Source organism: Candoia aspera, chromosome 1 (genome assembly GCF_035149785.1).
Source record: "Candoia aspera isolate rCanAsp1 chromosome 1, rCanAsp1.hap2, whole genome shotgun sequence".
NCBI classification, from domain to species: Eukaryota; Metazoa; Chordata; class Lepidosauria; order Squamata; family Boidae; genus Candoia; species Candoia aspera.
Window position 1 is genome coordinate 38521924 of NC_086153.1, and position 20639 is coordinate 38542562.

Below are 20639 nucleotides of genomic sequence, written 5' to 3' on the forward strand. Positions count from 1 at the left end.
TAAGATAAGAGAGAGTCAAAAGTCAAAAGTCATCCAGTGAGCTCTATGGTCGATTGAGGATGTGAATGGCTTGACCACTACTGACTTGCTGGTCACAGCTTATAAACCAAGATGTTAATATGCATTAGTTTGCATTCATATGTCATGGGATCTTTAGCAGAAAATGAAATATAAATGAAAGTCATCTGAAAGTTAAAATCAGGTTTGCCTCAATCTAATTTTTCTGAATCACTAATTTTTATTTTCACTCACACCAACAGGTATGGAATTATCTTGTCAAAAACATAACATGCAAAGAACTAGATATCATCATTCCATTTTGGTGAATCATTATTCCATTTCAGTGAAAATAAGGGTTTCATTCTACTATTATGTAAGCAATGGTCATTCATGTTACCTTACCTGTTTGGACTTAGAGACACTTCATGTGATGAACTACTACGTTCAAATAACAAGCCATATTTTGTTGGCCAGACATTCGCTACCTATAAAAAGTTATATTAAAATATATTTAATTATAGTGGGGAAATACCCATTTTTATCAAGCTAACAATCATTTAATGTTTAAATATTCATCTGTAATTTCTATTTTGTTGAAAAATTGTCCCTTAGCAAAACGGTTGAACTATAAAAAGTATTTCAAAAAAATCAAGGAACTACTACAGCTACTTTTCTGGTTAGAAAAGAAGTGAAATAATGCAACTTACCTGAAAGGGCAAGGAAGCAGTGTAATCCTTTCCTTCAATACTGTGGATATTTATGCAAGAGCTCTGTAATATGCAGATACATTTTTCTACTACCCGACAGCTATCTAAATTGGGAGACAAGTGAGATTCAAATTATCTTCCATTCAGTTAGTTTTGTCACAAAAAGGCTGTATTTTGTGCATTGATTTCTGAAGCAGCTTCATGTCAATGTGGACAATGCTTTTCCTATTCCAGATCTCAAATCAAATGATCTAAAACATTACTTTTACCTTCATTTCTTTCAGATTTTTCCTGGGGTATAGAGAAGTCACACCACAATGCCTAAAATAAAAAAATGATCAGTGAAAGAAATATTTTGCTTTGTTTTTGTATAAGTTCTGAATACTCCTATATGTCCACAACCAGACATCATCACATACACTATTATCATTTCGATTTACAAATGCAGGGCTGAGAATAACTCAGCTAAAATGGTACCATCCATATACAAAAGCGAGATATTAGAAAGCAAAGCAAAATGAAAAAAACTTAGGAGAAAAATATCCCAAAGGAGAAAAACTCTTCTACCCACTCACCCCACAAAAACATTGCAATCCACCCAGTAACCTGGTGCTTCACCCAGTTACATCACTCCTACTCCAGATGGGGGAAGGGGGAAAACCTGTTCTGAAGCTGTATGCTTTTCTTACAATTCCATTGGTTAAGCCTGGAATACCAACATTCTGTTTTGGAGACTAAGGGCCAAATATGCAGGATACAGGTAGTCCTCACTTACCAACAGTAATTGGGCCCAGGAACTCCATCACTAAGCAACACAGTGATAAGGTGCAACATCCTTACGACCACACCAACTTAAGAATTGCCATCGTTAGACAAATCCTGCATGGCCAAAGTGTCCCACTGTCACATGACTGCCATTTGAGACCTCCTGCCGGCTTCCCCATTGACTTTGTTTGTTGGAAGCTGGCAGTGAAGGTTGCAAATGGTGATCACATAACCACGGGGTGCTGCAACATCATAGTTCCAAGCCGGTTGCCAAGCATCCGAAGCATGATCACATGACAGCAGGGATGCTGTGACAGCTGCAACTATGAGGACTCATTTGGTGCCATTATAACTTGAATGGTTGATGAATGAGTGGACATGAAATGAGGACTGTCTGCATTGCCTGACATTTTTTTAAAGCAAGGATGTGGGGCAGTGAAGTTAGATCAGGGCTTTGACTTTATGAAAGGATAAATCCTCTTCTTTTTCATTATTTTCCTCCTGGAAATCATTTGTATCTCATGCTTCATTTTTTCGAAGTAGAAGGAAAAAAGCACTCATTATTAGCAGGGCGATAACCCTTTCAGGGGAAATTATTTTAAGCAGGAAACAACCTGCTGAGAAGAAAATCCCTTTTTCTCAGTCATGCAGCCTTGTTCTCATATGCCACATGCCTCCAGACAGATGTTTTTTAAGCTGAAGTATATAAAAAAATTAGGAAATGAAATTATAGATCACATGGACATTAAGCAGTTTGTGCTAATGCAGCTTTTTCTCCATTCTCTGGTCATTATTTTCAAAATAAATTTCTCCTGAGCATAAAGCATAAAGACAATCATGGCCTTAACTTTCCTTGGCAATGCACAGCTAAACAAACTCTACACAGTACCACTTTTCGTACCTGCAGAACAGAGCTGTCAACAGTAAAGGCTTTATAAACTGCAGAAGATTGGTTTTTACTTCCTCTGCTCCAAATGACCATATTACCAGCCACATAGAGTTCTTCATCATATTCTACTTCTTCCCCAACCTCACTGATGCCCTTCCTTAACTTCCAACTTTCCTAAAAGGAAAAAAAATGAATAAATATTACTATTACTGTACAGTAATGCTTATTTGAGAGCTAGTTTAGTGTAGTGGTTAAGACATCAGGCTAGAAAGTGGGAGACTGTGAGTTCTAGTCTCGCCTTAGGCACAAAGCCAGCTGGGTGACCCTGGGCCAGTCACTTTCTCTCAGCCCTAGGAAGAAGGCAATGGCAAAACACTTCCGAAAAACCTTGCCAAGGAAACTGAAGGACTTGTCTAGGCAGTCTCCAAGAATTGGACATAATTGAACGGATACATATTCAATGTTTACCTATGTATTTCCAAAATCTCAGAAACATATTTAACAGAATATACTTCTCCCATCCTGTCCACTTTACTTCCTTACCACTTCTTGTTCTTTGCTAAGTACATGTTTGCTAAATCTAAAATACTGCTTTCAAAAGCATTTCTACCTTGTGTTTCTCATGGATGGTAACTTCCTGAAGGGACCCCACCAAACCAGCTGCTCCATCTGATGACCAAAGTTCTGAGGCCGGTTGCAGCTGCCGTAGTTGCAGGTTCAGCGCATTAGGATGATGTTTGCAGTGGTCACGGCCAAAAGGGACAAACTCCTGCAAATCCCCTGCTGCAATCATTGTTAACCTCTCTTCATAGATGTTCGACATGAGTTCCAAATATCAACATTATTTCTAAAGCAAGTCCAAAACAGAAACCGGATTACACCGGATGCTTCAGAGCATACACAATACTATGCAGTTCTTACTGATTCTGTTAGCCTTATTGATCTCAATACTTCTGAAAATCATAAGTTTGTAACTAAAGAAGGATCTGAACTAAAATCTCTTGCATTTAAGTCCATCTTTTCATTGCACTGGAAATTATCAACCAAAATATTCTTCTAAAAATTCCACCTAATTGATGCAAATTGTCTCTAGTGACTAAGAGTAAGCATTTGAAATGTAATTGCTGAATTCCAAAAGATGCTATATGCCTTTCATTTGACAAAGTAATTATACTAACATACCACTTATTTTGTGTGCAGGACAATCCTTTGGAGATGTGATAAAACAGTATCTGCTGATAGATATGCTAAGATACAAAGTTGCAGAAGTTGCCTATCATAAACTATATACATACACTCAGAAGAAGGACCCAGTGAGTTAATAAAATTTACTGCCAAGTAAACGGGCATAAATTATAGCATAATGCCAAATTGTTACACCTTTTTACTGCCTATATTATTTTTAAAAATTGCAACAGTGAGATTCTTCCTATCTCCCTTTCAGTACAACTGTTGGTATTGTTTCTATCCAGGATTACTCGTTTGTTGTTTCAAATAAAAAGACTGTCATTCTACTTTTTCTCCTCTTCGGTAAATCCTTTGAAAATTTTGAAAAGAAAGCCTGAAAATGCCAACACATGCCAACTTACAAAGAAGGAAAATAATTGCAACTGTTTTCTATGTCAGTGATTACTGTGAGGGCACAGATCTAAGAACGTGACAAGTACTGCTGAGGATGAATGAATGAATGGATGAGGAGTAAGGAGCACTCGGCGGACTCCCTGGGCATGCAGCGTGGAAACCAGTCCTTGATGGACTGGGAAGCTAAAGGAAGGCGGGAACTAAACTGTGGTAAGAAGGTGTGGGAAGCGAGCACCTAAGATATAGGGACTCACGGACCTGAGTGACACAGGAAAGGGCGATCGGCTGCGGGCCTAAGCTGCAGCGGCTTCTCCCCGTGTCTCTTCTCAGATAGCGGTAGCAGTTGCAGCAACAAACCCCACCACCTCCAGGTTCTCAAGCGGGCGCGGCCATCTTTAAATTCCCATCACCGCCCGCGAGGACCTAGGGGCGGGATTACAGCGGGGCTTGGTGAGGTTCTAGGGTCGGCGAAAGGGAAAGCGTAGAAGGTCACTTTTCTTCCGTCCCGTCTTTATGGAAACAGGGCGCCGGATATGAAGAAGCGATCGAAGGAACTGAGTCTTTCGGCCGTTACTATGATTATGAGCGGGGTGATGATACTGTACCCTCAGCTGTTTCTATGGCAATAGGATGCTGGGTATAGGGAAGGACTAATATGGTTGGCTATAGCACAGTCCAATGTACGCTTACTGAACTCAGAGACGTCCTCCCGTCTGTCGGTGATATGTAACTAGTGATCCGTGCAAACTGGTGAAATATTGACCTGAGATAATAGAATGAACTGTACCATTTAATGCGGAAGGAGAGGAAAACATACTGTCTTAATCTTGGTTTCCACCAGATAAAAGCCTCCTGCAACTAGAAAACTAGCACTGCAGGAAGTCATCTGTTCTTGAACCTTCTACACCAGTGTTTCTCAATCTTGGCAAATGGATAAAATTGGATTGGCTGATGAAATAGTCTGTAGACCATGAATGGGTGTGCAATAATAAATGCGTTAGCTCATAAGATGCAGCAAAACCTATGCATGATTTTACACACCTGATCCTTGTCTTTTTTCCAACCTAAAGAGGCCCAAACATTCTAGCCTTTTCTTCTAATGGAAGTATTTGAGCCCCTCAATTATTTTGGTTGCCCTCTTCTATACTTTTTCCAGCTATATTGTATTTTCTTTCAAATGTGGCGACCTGAGCTGTATGCAATACTGTAGATGCAGATATATGTAGTTTGTATAAGGGCATTCTAATGTTAGCAGTTTTATGTTCAATTCTTTTCCTACTGATTCCTCAGCATCAAATTTGCCTTTGTCAAACTGCCATACACCAAGTCAACATCTTCATTAAGCTATTTGCTATTCTTCCAGGTAGCACTATAATCCCAGTATCTTTTTCCTATTTAGAGAAAGCTCAAACCTCATCTACAGCCTTTAAAAATCCAAACACAAAATATTGTTATAAAATACCACATCCATCCACATGTTCATTGACACTGTCAAAAAAATGAGTTGTTTGGTGTGGCAGGGTTTACTTTAATGAAATCCTTGCTGGGTCTTTTTTTTTTTTAATCAAGGCATGGTCCTCTACGTGTGTGGTAATTTATTTCTTTGATTACTATTTCTACCAATGTGCCTGAAACAGATACTGTATTAATTAGCCTATAATTTCCTGGATTTCTCCTCAATCTGTTTTTAAAAATTTATGTCATACTGGCAGTTTTTCAGTCTCCTGGCACTTTATCTAATGTGAAGGACAAGTTACATGTTTTTGCAAGGAAGTCAGCAATTTCATAGTTATTTATACATGCATACACACAAACACACACAAACACATTTTTCAACACAGAGATTTTAACATAGGTAAAAGATAAACATGAAAATATATAAGGAAAAATTAAGATAAAAGATAAAAAGTACAGAAAACAGTACAGATAAAAAAAGAAAACATATATATAAAGTAGCAACTTCCTAGTAACTCAGTGTCATGTTCACCGTTGCAATGTTTGATTTACATCGTAACATCTCGCATGCCATGGTGCCAACGCGCGTTCCAGTTGGGAGGGAGCTGCTGGGAGACCTTGTACCAGGCTGTATATCTGTTTTCTTGGGGATGGAATGTGTTTGGGTTATCGTTGGTGTTCAAGGTCTTTTTACCCGTTGATTAGCTGAACTCGTTAGGGGCACCTGGGATGGGGAGCTTGAAACGGTTGTACGGGGGGAGGGCTTACATTCGCACCGAGGGTTTTTACTTTGTATTTGGCACGCTTCTGCTCATTCTCAGCTTTCTTTGTACTTGCACACTATTCCTAAATAAACCAGATTTGTTTCAAGCCATTGCTTGTGAGCTTGAGTGTGTTTAGGATAGGCAAACATTACATAAAGCTGAGAATCTTTGTAATTCCCGTTAACTCCTTCCAAGGTTATTCCTTGCGAGGAAATTAGTTAGCGATGACCGAATCAAGACCAACATCCGAGGGGCTGGAACCGCAAGCTGGTCCAGCACTGAAAAGCCCCATTCCCACTCCCCCCGACTTTTTGTTCTACCAGAGGGGCTCCAGCTCAAGCCCTGAGCTGGGGGGATCCAGAGATGAGGGGGAACCCAAGGAGAAGGTGGCTGGGACTTCCTGGAAGTATAGATTCCCCTTGACTCCCAAGGGAGAGTCGACCAAAGTGGCCCCAGAGCAGCGACTGGACACCCAACGAGGGGAAGAATCACTGACCCCCGAGAGGGTGAGAAGATTGAAGGCGAAGATGGAGTCGGTGGAAGATCTACTGAAGACCCTATCCATGGCGCTAGTTGATCAGGGAAGCCACGACGGGAGCCCTCGCTCTCCACAGCCCTCCTCCCCTCCTTCTAGCAGACCGCAGCTGGTACGGGGTCGGAGAAGACATCGCGACGGGGCCTCACCACGGAGAGGGTCCGTTCGGGTGTCCTGGGCTCCTACAACTCAACCAGCAACTGAGTCCCCTCCAACCGGGAAGGTGGCAAAGGACTTTGCAGTCAAATTTGACAGGGACCCCACCAAACTTTCCTTTTTCTTGACCAACACGAAAAACTACATGAAGCAATATGGGTCGTGCTTCACCTCAGAAGAGGCTAAGATATCAGCCATCACCCCTAAGCTGAAGGGTAGAGCAGCAGACTGGTATGTCCAACTGACCAAAGCGGACGCTCCGGAGCTCGGGTCGCTTGACGACTTCATGTTCGCCTTGAAGCTTTTTTTTGAAGATCCCCTAGCCAAAGCCAGGGCTAAGGAGGTGCTGAGGTCCTCACCCAAGGACCCAGGTCGGTAGCTGATTATGCCCTTGAATTCAAAGCTTTGGCGGGCAAGGTTCCCGACTGGTCACAATCGACCCTCATCGAGAGATTCAAAGAAGGGCTCAACCGACACGTCCTCAGGTGGGCGCTGGGCAGAGATGATCCGGAGTCCCTGGACGAGCGGATCTGTCTGGCCGGAAAAGCTGAGCATGCTCAGCGCACATACATGCAGACCCGTCGAACCGAGAAGATGACAGCCTGGTTGCGGGGACCCCGGAGCAGAGCAACAGCTGCACCACCGAGCCACCGAGCTGGAGACAAGGAGAAGGAGCGCCGCTACGCGCAAGGGCAGTGCCTCCGTTGTGGGAAGGGAGGACATCGAGCCGCTGAATGCCCGAAGCTCAAGTCTGGAGAGCGGACAATGAGAGCCCCGGTTAAATCGCCCCAGCCGTCACGCCGGACGACTGCAGCCAAAGGAGCCACGGATCTGGAGGAAGCCCTGTATCTCTACGCAGAGGTTGAGGAAGAGGCAAAAGAGCTGGCGGGAAACGCCAGCGCCCTGGGGCAGGTGGAGGAAGATGGGCGTGAGGATGATATGCTTGCTCAAGCCGGCTTGCTCCTCCACTCACTAGCATCCCCACCCTCCTACACCTCTACCGATCATGATTGATGGCCAGCAACATTTTGAAATCAAAGAGGTCCTCGACTCCCGCAAGCTTCGCAACTTCCTGCAGTACCTAGTTCGCTGGAAGCACTTCCCCCACCCTGAGTGGGTGCCTGCTCGACACGTCAATGCTCCTGCTTTAGTTAGCCGCTTTCACCTGGCTTACCCTTTCAAGCCTGCGGCTTGACCCTGTCTTTCACCGTTGTTAATTTTGTTTTGCTTTGCTTTCTTTTGGGGGGGGCGGTATGTCATGTTCACCGTTGCAATGTTTGATTTACATCGTAACATCTCGCATGCCATGGTGCCAACGCGCGTTCCAGTTGGGAGGGAGCTGCTGGGAGACCTTGTACCAGGCTGTATATCTGTTTTCTTGGGGATGGAATGTGTTTGGGTTATCGTTGGTGTTCTAGGTCTTTTTACCCGTTGATTAGCTGAACTCATTAGGGGCACCTGGGATGGGGAGCTTGAAACGGTTGTACGGGGGGAGGGCTTACATTAGCACCGAGGGTTTTTACTTTGTATTTGGCGCGCTTCTGCTCATTCTCAGCTTTCTTTGTACTTGCACACTATTCCTAAATAAACCAGATTTGTTTCAAGCCATTGCTTGTGAGCCTGAGTGTGTTTAGGATGGGCAAACGTTACACTCAGAAGCCTTCCAAAGCTTTGTAAGAAGGGCATGCGCGATTTGGAGAACTGTGTGTGGGGCCTCAGGAAGAAGGCCTGGCACAGCCAGCAGCTGCCTCACCTAGGGCCGGGCCAGGCGCACCTTGTCAGCAGTGGAAGGAAGAAGACGGTGAAAGTCAGCTGAGCATGATGGGGCCAGCGGACCTCAGGGCAGTGGGGGTGGCTGAGGCTTTGCACTGTGGTGCTGGGGTGGCTGGCCATGGGACGGGGCTTGAGGCACTCCTTGGCAGAGCCGGCAGAGCTGGCAATGCTGGGGCTGAAGTAGAGGCCTGCTGCCGAGGTATGATGCTGTGCAGGGCAGCCAAAAGGGCAGAGGTAGTGGGGAGATAGGCAGGTGGGGGGAATTCAAGAGGAGGCAGTCCCTTACCTTACGAAGGCTTGGGGCTGGGAGGGACCAAACCAGGAATGTCTTGGATCAGGGTGTGTCCTCACCTAACAACCTATGGGATTCAGTTAACGATGGCAATGGGGACCAATGGGATTCCCGTCACTAGGTAGTGCGGTCACGTGACATTGTGCTTTAATGGCCGCATCGCTTAGTGATAGAAATTAAAGATTTAGGGCACCCTGGGAAAAGTACAACTTGAAGAGCCTTTTCCTCCACTGACAGATCTTACTAGGTGTATCATTGGTGATACTCGTGCATGGACAGCTATTAAAATAGCCTATTTTTAGATTCTCACATTAACCATAATGAGGCACTGTGTCAGAGATATTATGGAAAAATGCAATTGTAGCTGTATCTGGCTGCTCAGGGCACAGAAATTTTATTTAAAGAAGCAGCCAAGGCAGCTGTTACGTATGACAGATACTGAAGCCTCCTCTAAGGAGGAGATAGTTTTAAAATGCATATTGTAGTTAACTAATCTGTTAATTACTGCTGTAGATTATGCACTAAAAAGACATCCAATCCCTCCCCCACAAAACTGTAGAGTATTAACCCTATCAACCCAGATAGTAAATGAGATTCAACAAAATCATGTACTTGCAAAGAAAATAAATGGGCTTTTAATTTAATACATCTCAGTCAGTCTGGATTTGTTCCAAAGAGATAGCTGAGGAATAATATTAGACTGTCAATTAACAAGAACAATAGCATTCAAAATACACTACAGTATTGACAATATAAATTAAGGGGAAAAAAGAAGGCGAACTATGATTTTTCTTGATGCGAAGAAAGCTTTTGATAATTTGGAATGTCCTTTCATGCTTCTAATTGTGAACTGTGATGAACTGCGGCCTGAACTTCTGTATATGAAGAGAGAGTATTTATAAGGAACAAGAAGCCAATATAATAGTAAAGGATCTGCTATCACAAAATGCTAAGATGGAATTTATCTGAAGAAGAAAAGTATCTGCAACAAATAATGGGGTTTAATATTATTACTAAATAGGTTAAATCACTGGGAATACACTTGGCAAAAAAGAACTATTTAAAAATAATTATTCACCAGTTTAGAAAAATATAATAGTAGATACCCTAAGGTGGAGAAAGCTAAAATTATCTTGGCTAGGAAGAATCACAGCCATAAAAATAAATATTCTGCCAAGGCTCCAATTTTTGTTTCAAATTATTCCAATAAAAATTGAAGATAGGGTATTAAACAACTGGCAGAGACTATTTATTTATTTATTTATTTATTTATTTAATTATTTAATTATTCAAATTTAAATTACCGCCCATCTCCCCCAAAAGAGGAACTCTGGGCGGTTTGCAATAAAATCAAACTATAATCATAAACGTTAAAATCTCATAAAACCAGACACATTACAATTATTATAAAATGCAATAAATAAATATAAAATCCAAGAGGGTATAAAATTCCAAGCTGGTGGGAGGGCCTTTAGGATGTGAGCCACCCCCAAGAACGGTTACCCACTTTCCCGCCCCAGGCGAGATGGCAGAACCAAGTCTTCAGGGCCTTCCGGAAGGTCAGGAGTGAAGGGGCCTGCCTCACCTCTGGGGGCAAGATGTTCCAAAGGGTGGAGGCCACTGCAGAGAACACCTGTTTCCTGGACCCCGCCATATGAAATTCTCTTACGGACGGGGTCTGTAACATGCCCTCTCTGAATGATCAGGTGGGGCAGGCCGATGTAATGGGGATGAGAGGGTCCCTCAGGTAACCTGGCCCCATGCCATGTAGGGCTTTAAAGGTGATAACCAACACCTTGAATTGGACCCGGAAGCAAACTGGCACCCAGTGCAGCTCACGCAGCAAAGGTGTTATATGTGCCGACCTAGGGGCACCAAAAATGGCCCACACGGCTGCATTCTGGACCAGCTGAAGCTTCCAGATACTCTTCAAGGGTAGGCCCATGTACAGCGCATTGCAGTAGTCTATATGGGAGATGACCAGGGCGTGAGTGACTGTTCGGAGGGCCTCTCGTTCTTTATATGATCCAATAAAAGACCAAGGATTACATTTAAGATACTAGAAGATTTAAAAGGACACGGTGGTCTGGCAGTATCAAGTTTCAAACTGTATTATCAAGCTGGTTGTCTAACATGGATGACAGACTGGATTGCATCACTTTATGGTTGGGTTACTTTTGTTGAGGGAGCAGGCTTTCCAGAGGATTTACACAAATACCTTTGGCTTGATTCAAATGGAAATAGACAATTTATAAGAGATTGTTCAATAATAAACAGTATATTAAAAGTTGGGATAAATATAAAAACAATTAGCCCAAATTCATCACCTCTTGTTTTTTTATTATCATGGCAATGGAACTGCAAAGAAATTTGATCAATGGAGAGATAATAAATCATATAGAATAGATTGAAATATTTAGTTATTAAGAAGATAAAGTAGAAACCTTCTGAGTTTCTCTTTAGAATAATCAGAAGCACCTGACCAGTTTCAATATCTTCAAAGTATGTTTCTAAAGGAATTGCAACAATAAAGTGAAATACATAGACACTTAACTGAACTTGAAAACCTTGTAACACAGAACTCAAAGCTGGGTCTTATTTATAAGTTGTTGATGAAATATGAAACTGAAACTGAACAAAGTAAAGATTGTATGATCAAATGGATGCAGAATTTAGAGCAATTGAAATGCAGAATACGATAGGAAGAAAAAAATTGAAATGCAATAATGTGGATTTCAATAGAAGATACACACTGTATTAGATTTACAATGAATATCACACTTAGAGAAAATTGGTATAAGAGGTTTTACAAATGGTATATTACTCCAGAGTTGATTGCTAAAACTGACAATTTTCTAAAAATAGTTAGAAATGTAATGATCAGGTTGGATGATGATTCTGTATTTGTTGACAATTTTGTGAAGCCCAACAGTTTTGGAAAATTATTTATAATAGAATGAAACAAATTCTAAAAATTGAATTCCCTTTCCAATCTGCCTTTTCTCTATTACATATTACTACACCTTATATTTCCACAAAGTATAGCGCACTAATTTTGTACAGGCTAACTGGTTGGAAAGGGCTGGACTGAAAGACAGCACTGAGGTGCTGATCATTGCAGCACAACAGGCACTAAGCACTAGATCCATAGAAGCAGGGGTCTACCACACTAGATAAGACCTGAGGTGCAGACTGTGCAGAGAAGCCTCAGAGACAGTCCAGCACATAGTGGCAGGGTGTAAGATACAAGCAGGAACAGCATACACTGAATGGCACAACCAACTAGCTGGCATTGTATACAGGAACATCTGCAGAATGTATGGGCCTGACCCTCCCAAGTCCAGATGAGAGATTCCACAGAAGATTGTGGAGAATGACAGGGCTAAGATCCTGTGGGACTTCCAGATCCAGACGGACAGGCAGATACTGGCCAATCAACCTGACATCATGGTAGTAGACAAGGACCAGAAGACAGTGGTGGTGATAGATGTAGCTGTGCCAAGTGACAGCAATATCAGGAAGAAGGAGTATGAGAAACTGGAGAAGTACAAGGGCCTGAAGGAGGAACTAGAGAGGATGTGGAAAGCGAAGGCCAAAGTGGTCCCAGTAGTGGTAGGAGTACTTGGGGCTGTGACTCCTAAGCTGGAACAACTAAGATACTGCGCAGAACCCTCAAATTTCCAGGCCTCTGGTAGAGGACCTGAGGTTGAGGAAGACACATACCACCCATAGGGGTGAGAAGGGGATTTTTTTTTATAACATTACTGTAAGATTCTGTATACTAAAAGCTTAAATTTACATTTTCACTTCAAAAAATGACTCAAAACTTCTTAAGAAGCTACATAGGACAATTTGGTCAAGGCCTATCAGGCCTTCAAAATAAAAACAGGGAATTCTCATTGAATGATAGGGATGGTAAACTCTTGAAATCTTGAGCAAATAGTAAGGGCCAAACTAGTAATGGCTATAATTCAGTAGCTGTGGCAATAGAGAAGAACAGGGACATCATACATGGAGCTTACTACCTCTACTTCGAAATGTATACTAACTGTCATTTTTTGTATTATAAAGGCTTCAGTGATAATCTCAGCTGTGCACTGCATATCTTGAGCATCTAAATTAAATAGAGAAAAGTCTCATTCTTTGGTTCAAAAGGACTGAGTGCTATCATACTCTACTTTGTACTCTGCAAGGAGAGTGCTGTAATGTAAGAATATTTTTCCACGATCATATAGTTGCAGTATGATCCCAGGGAAATATGTTTTTGGTTTTAAGAAGTTGCAGCAGGTGCTAGGCATGTACCAACCCTACTCCCAGAAGCAATTCTTTTCTTTTGAATCCAAAATGTTGCAAACCCTCTTAGGATCTAACTGTGGTCATCCTTGTTTCTCTGGAAACCTGTTACAGCAAGGTCAGGAAAACAACGACACAAAGCAATATTGTAAAGACTTAATAATCATATAATCAGACTTTCTGGAATGGGGGAATTCTACCCCACTGAAATTATTCTAGTCAACATCAACCCTACAGAATATTCAGCACAGCCCTAAATTATGCAATTTAGAAATCAAACTGTATTCAAGCAAACAAACCAAATATGCTTTGCAATTATATCTTGTTTAATTGTTAGATTGTAAAAATAGCTAATAACAATTTTTAGAAAGTGCACTATTCTGCCACTGTTTGTAATAGCACATATACTAAATTAATATTCAGTGACTTGTTGTTCCAGGAAAAGGCAAACAAGCAAGCCTCTCAAATTTCAACAAACCCATCAAACCAAGTCCTCATTATTTTCCCAGACACTATATTATTAGTTCAAGTTGTTTTCAGCCAAATGAATACAAATGCCACAATTATGCAAGCATTTAATAAGGCTCAGCTGTGTAAGAACCCTCTTCCTAGTGACAAGTCCCTGGAGGTCATCCAGCAAGTTAATATGCCAAGCAATGCCTCCTGCAATTTGCGCCTTGGACTGAGGCATCTCATTCAGAACTTGTGGGATAAATCAATTACTGTAATGCAGGAGCAGTCTCATTCAGTTCCAGAGCACTAGCAATTGTATAACTGTGACAGGCAATGTGTAAAACAATGAGCTGATTAAAAACATTTTTCTTCTACTTCATATCCTCAAGGAGCAGAACTCAATGTACCAATAAATTCACTTTGCACAAATACAAAGAACACATTCAAAAATTCACACTCTGATGCTCTTCGTTCATTACCCAAGAACAGAATATAGTTCCCCCTTTATAGGAACTTTGAGACCATCAGTGGTAACTTGGTATCATGTGCGAGAGAAAGGAATTTTACTTTTTCTTCAGGTATAGCTTGGTTACTTTGTTTCAGCAAAAACAACAGAGATTCTTACCACCTCCAGTGCATTCTTCTTTTTCTTTTTTTGCACATCGCATCCATCTGACTTGTTTTAATTTTTTCCCTCTGCATGCATGCATTTGACACTGAAGATAGTTTTCCACATACCTTCTGATGTAAGCTCTACACTGTGCAAACATGTGTTATAATAAATGTGTTGGGTTTTTAAATGATACAAGATTCTTTGCTGGTTGGACTGCTCTGTTTCAAATAGATTAAAGTTTTCATATCAACCTGATCCTAGGAATGACGATCAGGTTACTAAGCTACAGAATATAACAGCAGTTTATACAGTACATGACCCCAAGAGAGGGCTGATCTCACTTCTTGTACGATAAGTTTAAATAACTTAACAACTATGGATCAGTATTTTAAATCACTCAATATAAAATAGTCATTTTAAGCATAAGCATAACCTTTTCACAGAGATGCAGCCCAATAATAACTTCAAAGCAAGATTATTGCCCTGTTGTTGTTGTTGTTGTTGTTATTGTTGGAAAACCCTTGATTACCTTTTGGAAGCTTCAACAGATGCAAAATTCTGTGACTTTTCTTTTGACAGAGATGGATCACAAAAACATTTCACTGCTATTTCAATGTCTATACTCAATTCATGTTACTAGGCTTGGTTTCTGATGTTGCAACGACCAGTAAATCAAGCCCTGCATTTGAGGTCATTTCCACTCAATTTTCCACTATGATCTTTGAGTTTGTACAAGATGCTTTCTGAAGTATATCACTCTGGCACCAAATTAGTATGTACCATAGAGAAGTATTCTTCAACATGGAAATTATCTTCCCCTGGAAACTGCACTGTTCGAAGCAATGGTGTTTTTATACTTTTGTGTGTGTGTGCATGATTGGGGCAAGAATGGATATGGCATAAGTTTTAGCATCCCATTTCCTGTTTTTCCTTCGTTGGATTCATTGAGCCACTGGAAACTCTTGCTATCAGCAATGAATATGTGGCAGGCTTTGTTACATGTTCTTCCATTTTCCTTGGTTGTTAAAGGGTCCTCAGGATTTTTTTTTATTAAGAATTTATTTATTTATTTTCTATCCAGCCTTTATTATTTTTATAAATAAATTAAGAATAAAATCAAATTAAGAATAAACAAATATCCATTGCTGACCCATTATAAATGGAAGGAGGCATTCTTCAGAATAAATAATTGTAGCACAATGTTACAAAAAGGATATGCAAAGGCTAATAAAAATCTGAGTCACAGTTTAGTCTCATGCTGCCAAACAGCTAATTTGAGGACTTTTAATTTAAAAAATCAGGGAATTATAAAGTTGGAATTGGTCTTGTAAATCATATAATTCAATCCAAGAAATCCAGAACTACAGCATCTTTAATAGATGATGAGTGAAACTGCTAACTTGTAGGGTGAAACTTCAGAGGTCTCAATTCTTCTCCCAGAAAGCTTCTGAGCATCACCTCCTGCCTTGGTTTAGTACCTATTTTCCATAGGGGTACCTTTGCCTAGCATCTTGCCCACAGCAATGCACATGTGAGAGAGAGGGCGCCTGCTTCCTATGTGCTTTCCTATTAAAGGAAAGTTAAAGAGAAGAGGAAGTTAAGGAAATAACTTTTGTAAGGCTATGGCCATATAGCACTGAGGTACAGTATATATCTAGAGAAATCAGTCCCTCTCTTGTTTGTAGGGAGATAAATCATCCTCATAAGAGATAAATAGAAACAAGCTTTATTTTAAATAGGAAAAGAGAAAAGGTAAAAATAATTTTATGCAAAATATTAAGTGATGGAGGAATAGAAATTGAGATCTGCTCTAATCATCTTCCCTCAGTAAGATCCCTCTGGAGACAGGAAAATGTATATCCGCTTTGATAATTAGTTCCATTGATGAATGCTTTTTCAGTTAAGTTCCTCCTAATGTTCAGCCAAAAGTTCATTTCCTATCACTAAGCCTCCCTGGTCGGGGTTCTGCCCTCAAGAGCAGCAGTTAGTAAATCCTTGTCCTTTCTTACGGGATAGCCATTCAGATATAATGTCTTCCCTTCTTCCTTCAACCTTTCTTCTCATAGATTGTTTTTCCTATCCCAATTCATCTTTGTTGCATTCCTCGGAATCTATGTTTTCTGCTTCCTTGTGAGGAGTCCAGAACTAGAACACAATTCTCCAAATGACCTCTTGTAAAGAGGAACTATTATTTCTCATGACTTAGATGCTGCTATTCTATTTGTGTATTAGGTATTTTGTTCTTTTTTGCAGTCACATCATATGACTAGCTCATGTTCAGCAGTGAAAATGAAATATATTGACAGAGGAAATACAGAAAAGCAGAGCCTCAACAAGCAATTAAATAAATGTTTTGAGAATGAACTTTTACAACCTCTGCAAAACATGATAAACTCTATCCTACAGGGAGGAAAGAGTTGGAAAGAGGCCAATATAGCACTAATACCTAAAGAGGGACAAGAAATTATAGACTGATACCATTATTGAATAATGACTACAAGTTGTTCACAACATTCCAGCTGATAGACTGAAAATGATTTTGCAATAATTTATTCTTGGTTTTTTACCTAAACACAGTTAAAGGACATTAGAAATGTGTTCGACATTTTGGAATATTTGGAGCGACATAATGAAAAACAAGCCTTACTGATTTTCTTAGATACAGAGAAGGCCTTCCCTGTTCAAGGTTTGGGAAGATATGAATTTTGGAAAGAATTTTATAAAATGGGTAAGATCGATTTACATTTCTCAGAAAGCACAAATAATTTTTAAGGGAGACCCTGTGAGGTACAAAAAGGAACAAAACAGGGTTGCCCATTGTCCCCTCTTTTGCTTATTTTGGTTCCTGAAGTACTGAATAGAGACATAAGACATACCTTATACAGTAAAGACCCGGAGCATGCCCATCCTGCCGAACCAGATTGGATGGATAGAGACAACTGGGAAAAGACGGTCCCTCAGGTAACCCAGTCCCAAGCCATGAAGGGCTTTAAATGTTATAATCTTAAAGAGAATTTTTATTAAATGATGTCTTGTTGGTATATGTCACCAGAGAAGTTGTCTAGAATGTGTAAAGGTACTTCAAATTTATGTTGGAAATGTGAACAATAAGAAGGGACATTTTATCATGTTTAGTGGATGGGTAAAAAAGCCAGAAAGTTTTTTTTAAGACTTTAGTAAAGTTTCAAAATACAGATAAAATACAAAGTACAGAAAAGTTTGAGAAAAGAACTAAAAGAAAAAAGAAAAACTAAAAAAGTGCAGAAATAACTAGAAATATGGAGAAAGTGACTTCTGACCATCTCCAACAAAGATATGAATACAAATATTGATACTTTGATCTCTTACTCTTAACTTTAATAAACATTATTTCTATCAAAAATAATTTAATCATCAAAACCAAAATCAAACCTTCATTATTTTCAGGCAAGCAAATAGTCCAAAAGTGATTTGCACATAGAAACAAAGCTTCTATTTTCTCTTATCAGTGCTGTCAATTTTGCAATCTCCACCACCTCCAATAATTTCACCATCCATTCTTCCATTGTGGAAATTTGTGCATCTTTCCATCTTTGCGCATACAAAAGTCTTGCTGCTGGTATCATATACCGAAACAGAGTCCCAACATTTCTTTCAAATTGTTGGTCCATCAAGCCCATAAGAAAAAGTTCTGGTTTCAATTATATATTCACTTTAAGAATCTTTTGAATTATAATACATATTTGCTCCCAATATTTCTCAGCCTTCCCACAAGTCCACCAAAGGTGGTAAACAGTACCTTCACCTTGGTTGAGCATTTCCAACACATATTTGACACCCCTTCATACATCTTTGACAACTTATCAGATGTTAAATACATCATTTTATAAAAATTCTCTTTCAAATTATAATGCAATGTGAATTTCAAACCTTTGTTCCACATGTTCTCCCATTGATCAAGCATAATATCACTGTATATCCAAAATTTTTTGCCCATTTGATCATATAATCTTTAACATATTAATCTTCCAAATTCATTTGCAATAATATTTTAGACAACTTAGTAATAACATGCTCATCATTAGTATATAAATCCACTTCAAATTGAGTTTTTTCATCAACAAAATTATAAGTCTTTTTATCCAGATTAAATCCCCCTCCCATGAGGGGGAACTGGGGAGTGAATAAATTTATAAATAAATAAATAAATAAAATTCTTGTTGGAATTATCAGGGGTCAACTCAGCATTGTCCCACGAGCATAATAAGAGGGTTTGTCTGGTAGGCGTGTTTCTATTGTGCTTGGGAGAAGTCACATGGGTCACCTGATTTCCTCTTCCTCCTTCTTCTTGGTCTGGGAGATTCACAGTCTCCATCTTTACCTCATGGGCAGACATGCAGGCAGGAGGACTGTATAATGCAGGCCTCGTCCTCTAATATCTTGCTTGCACACAGACTTTCTACTCCACATAGAAAGTCCAAGAACCAGTGATGAAGTGCCTTTCTACTATGAACCTACCTGTATCCAGATCTGCTGAATAAAGTAAGCTATCTTTATTTTTCTTTTAACTGCTGTGTGAGGACTGAACTCATTTCTGAATGCAATTAATCTTGATGTGCAAGTTCTCTTTTTTGGTCTACGCTTCTACTCTGCAAGAATGCTGTTAGCTGCTTGGAGTTCTTTTATTAACATTTAAAAACTCCATCAATTCTATAAATTGTGCATAAGTAAACCAATGACAGATATGACTTTCCAATTCTAATTGTTCCCTTGTTTTAAATTTGGGTTTTCCTTCCAAAAAAGTTAACACCTCTGTGTATCTCATCCAAATCGGTTTCCCCATCATCTCTCTTCTAAAGAAGGCTCCTGGGTGACAACCACAAAGGTACATTAGGAGACAGTCCTAAAACTTTGTTTTTATACATGATAACTGTTGATGTTTGTAAAAATATACATCAGAATTTACACAACAGAATAGAAACTATTATGATAGAAATTGCTGAGTCATTTGATCTGCAATTTAGCTGTGTCATTATGGCTGAGTAGGAAGCTGATGACATAGGAAGAAGCTGATGAAATAAGATGATGAAATGTGTAATATGGTTGCATGGTGTAATGAGAAGATGTAATGTATGATTCTACTGGACATAGATTGTATAAGAGTATACTATGGTCTGTGTCATGAGCACTGATGGTGAGCAGGAGGGGGCCCCTGTCCAGGGGGGAAAACGCATGCATAGTAGTGAGGAGTTCAGCAGTCATTCAAAGAGACATAGAACAGACCCGCCTTGACTTTTGGGGTTTATCTGTATGGATTTTCCCACGCTTCTTCAGTTTGTTAGGATTTTCTGTCTACCGTAGCAGTAATAAAACACTAGAGACCTATTCCTCATCTTGGCGTGGTTCCTGCTTGTCAGGACATCAATCCTAACAAACTCCTACTCCCATTGAAAGAGGGAGGGAAGAAAAAAAAAATTGGGGGCGGGAAAATGTCTTCGGAAAACCAGGAAATTCAGCCAGCCATTCAACAACTGGCAGCAGCCTTGCAACAACACCAGCAACAAGTAGATCTCCAGGTCGACACATTACAAGCAGCTATGCTACAGCAGTTACAACAACCAGCTCTGATCATCCCACAACCGGTGCCAGCAGCAGCAGCAACAGCTCCGCCAGTAGTCTTGAGATCCCAGGGCAGTTTACCAGAGAATTTTGGAGGAGAAGCAGGACAGTTGAGAACCTTTCTTACACAGTGCACCATGTTTTTTGACAGCAGACCGGCAGAGTTCCCAACAGACCGAACCAGAGTCACCTTCATTTTAAGTCTGCTAAAGGGCCCAGCAGCCAAATGGGCTATTCCCATGGTAGAGAACAATGACCCAATTCTCGATAACTACCAGAATTTTCTGGCAGGGTTCCGAGCACGCTTTGACAACCTGATCAGAGAGGTCACTGACAGCCGAAATTCGGAAGCTCAAGCAAGGCAACAAGAGGGTGGGAATTTACATTGCTGATTTCAAGCTGTTAGCAGGAGATCTGGACTGGAATGAGAGTGCTTTGAAAGACCAATTCAAACAGGGGCTGGATGAGGAAATAAAAAATGAATTGGTGCACCAGGGAACACCAGCTACTTTAGAAGGTTTATATCAGCTGTCTGTGGTCATAGATGCCAGGCTAGAAGAGCTCAGACAGACACAGCCGAGGAGAGGCAGGGGCTTCAGAGCGCTTCCAGGATTTCCAGCTCTCTCTGCAGCATCTCTCTACCCAGGACCAGAGGAGCCGATGCAGATTGGGGCAAGTAGGAGGCTTACTTCCAAGGCTGAGAGACAGAGAAGGAGAGAGAGAGCCCTCTGTTTCTACTGCGTAGCCCTGGGGCATATGGTGAGA

The 20639-nt window shown here is 40.5% G+C and overlaps 1 protein-coding gene across 4 annotated transcripts in view; it reads right to left on the minus strand.

Moving 5' to 3' along the window:
• Window positions 1-4339, minus strand: part of ANAPC1 (anaphase promoting complex subunit 1) — a 58721-nt gene extending 54382 nt beyond the window's left edge. For all 4 annotated transcript variants that reach the window (XM_063302214.1, XM_063302199.1, XM_063302207.1 and 1 more), the window contains exons 1-6: window positions 4201-4339; window positions 2972-3208; window positions 2374-2535; window positions 977-1028; window positions 708-811; window positions 403-485 (exon numbers count right to left, since the gene is read on the minus strand). In XM_063302214.1, the coding sequence (XP_063158284.1) occupies window positions 403-485; window positions 708-811; window positions 977-1028; window positions 2374-2535; window positions 2972-3184 (614 nt within the window). In that variant the 5' untranslated portion in view covers window positions 3185-3208; window positions 4201-4339. The remainder of the gene's footprint in view (window positions 1-402; window positions 486-707; window positions 812-976; window positions 1029-2373; window positions 2536-2971; window positions 3209-4200) is intronic.
• Between the last annotated feature and the right edge of the window lie 16300 nt (window positions 4340-20639).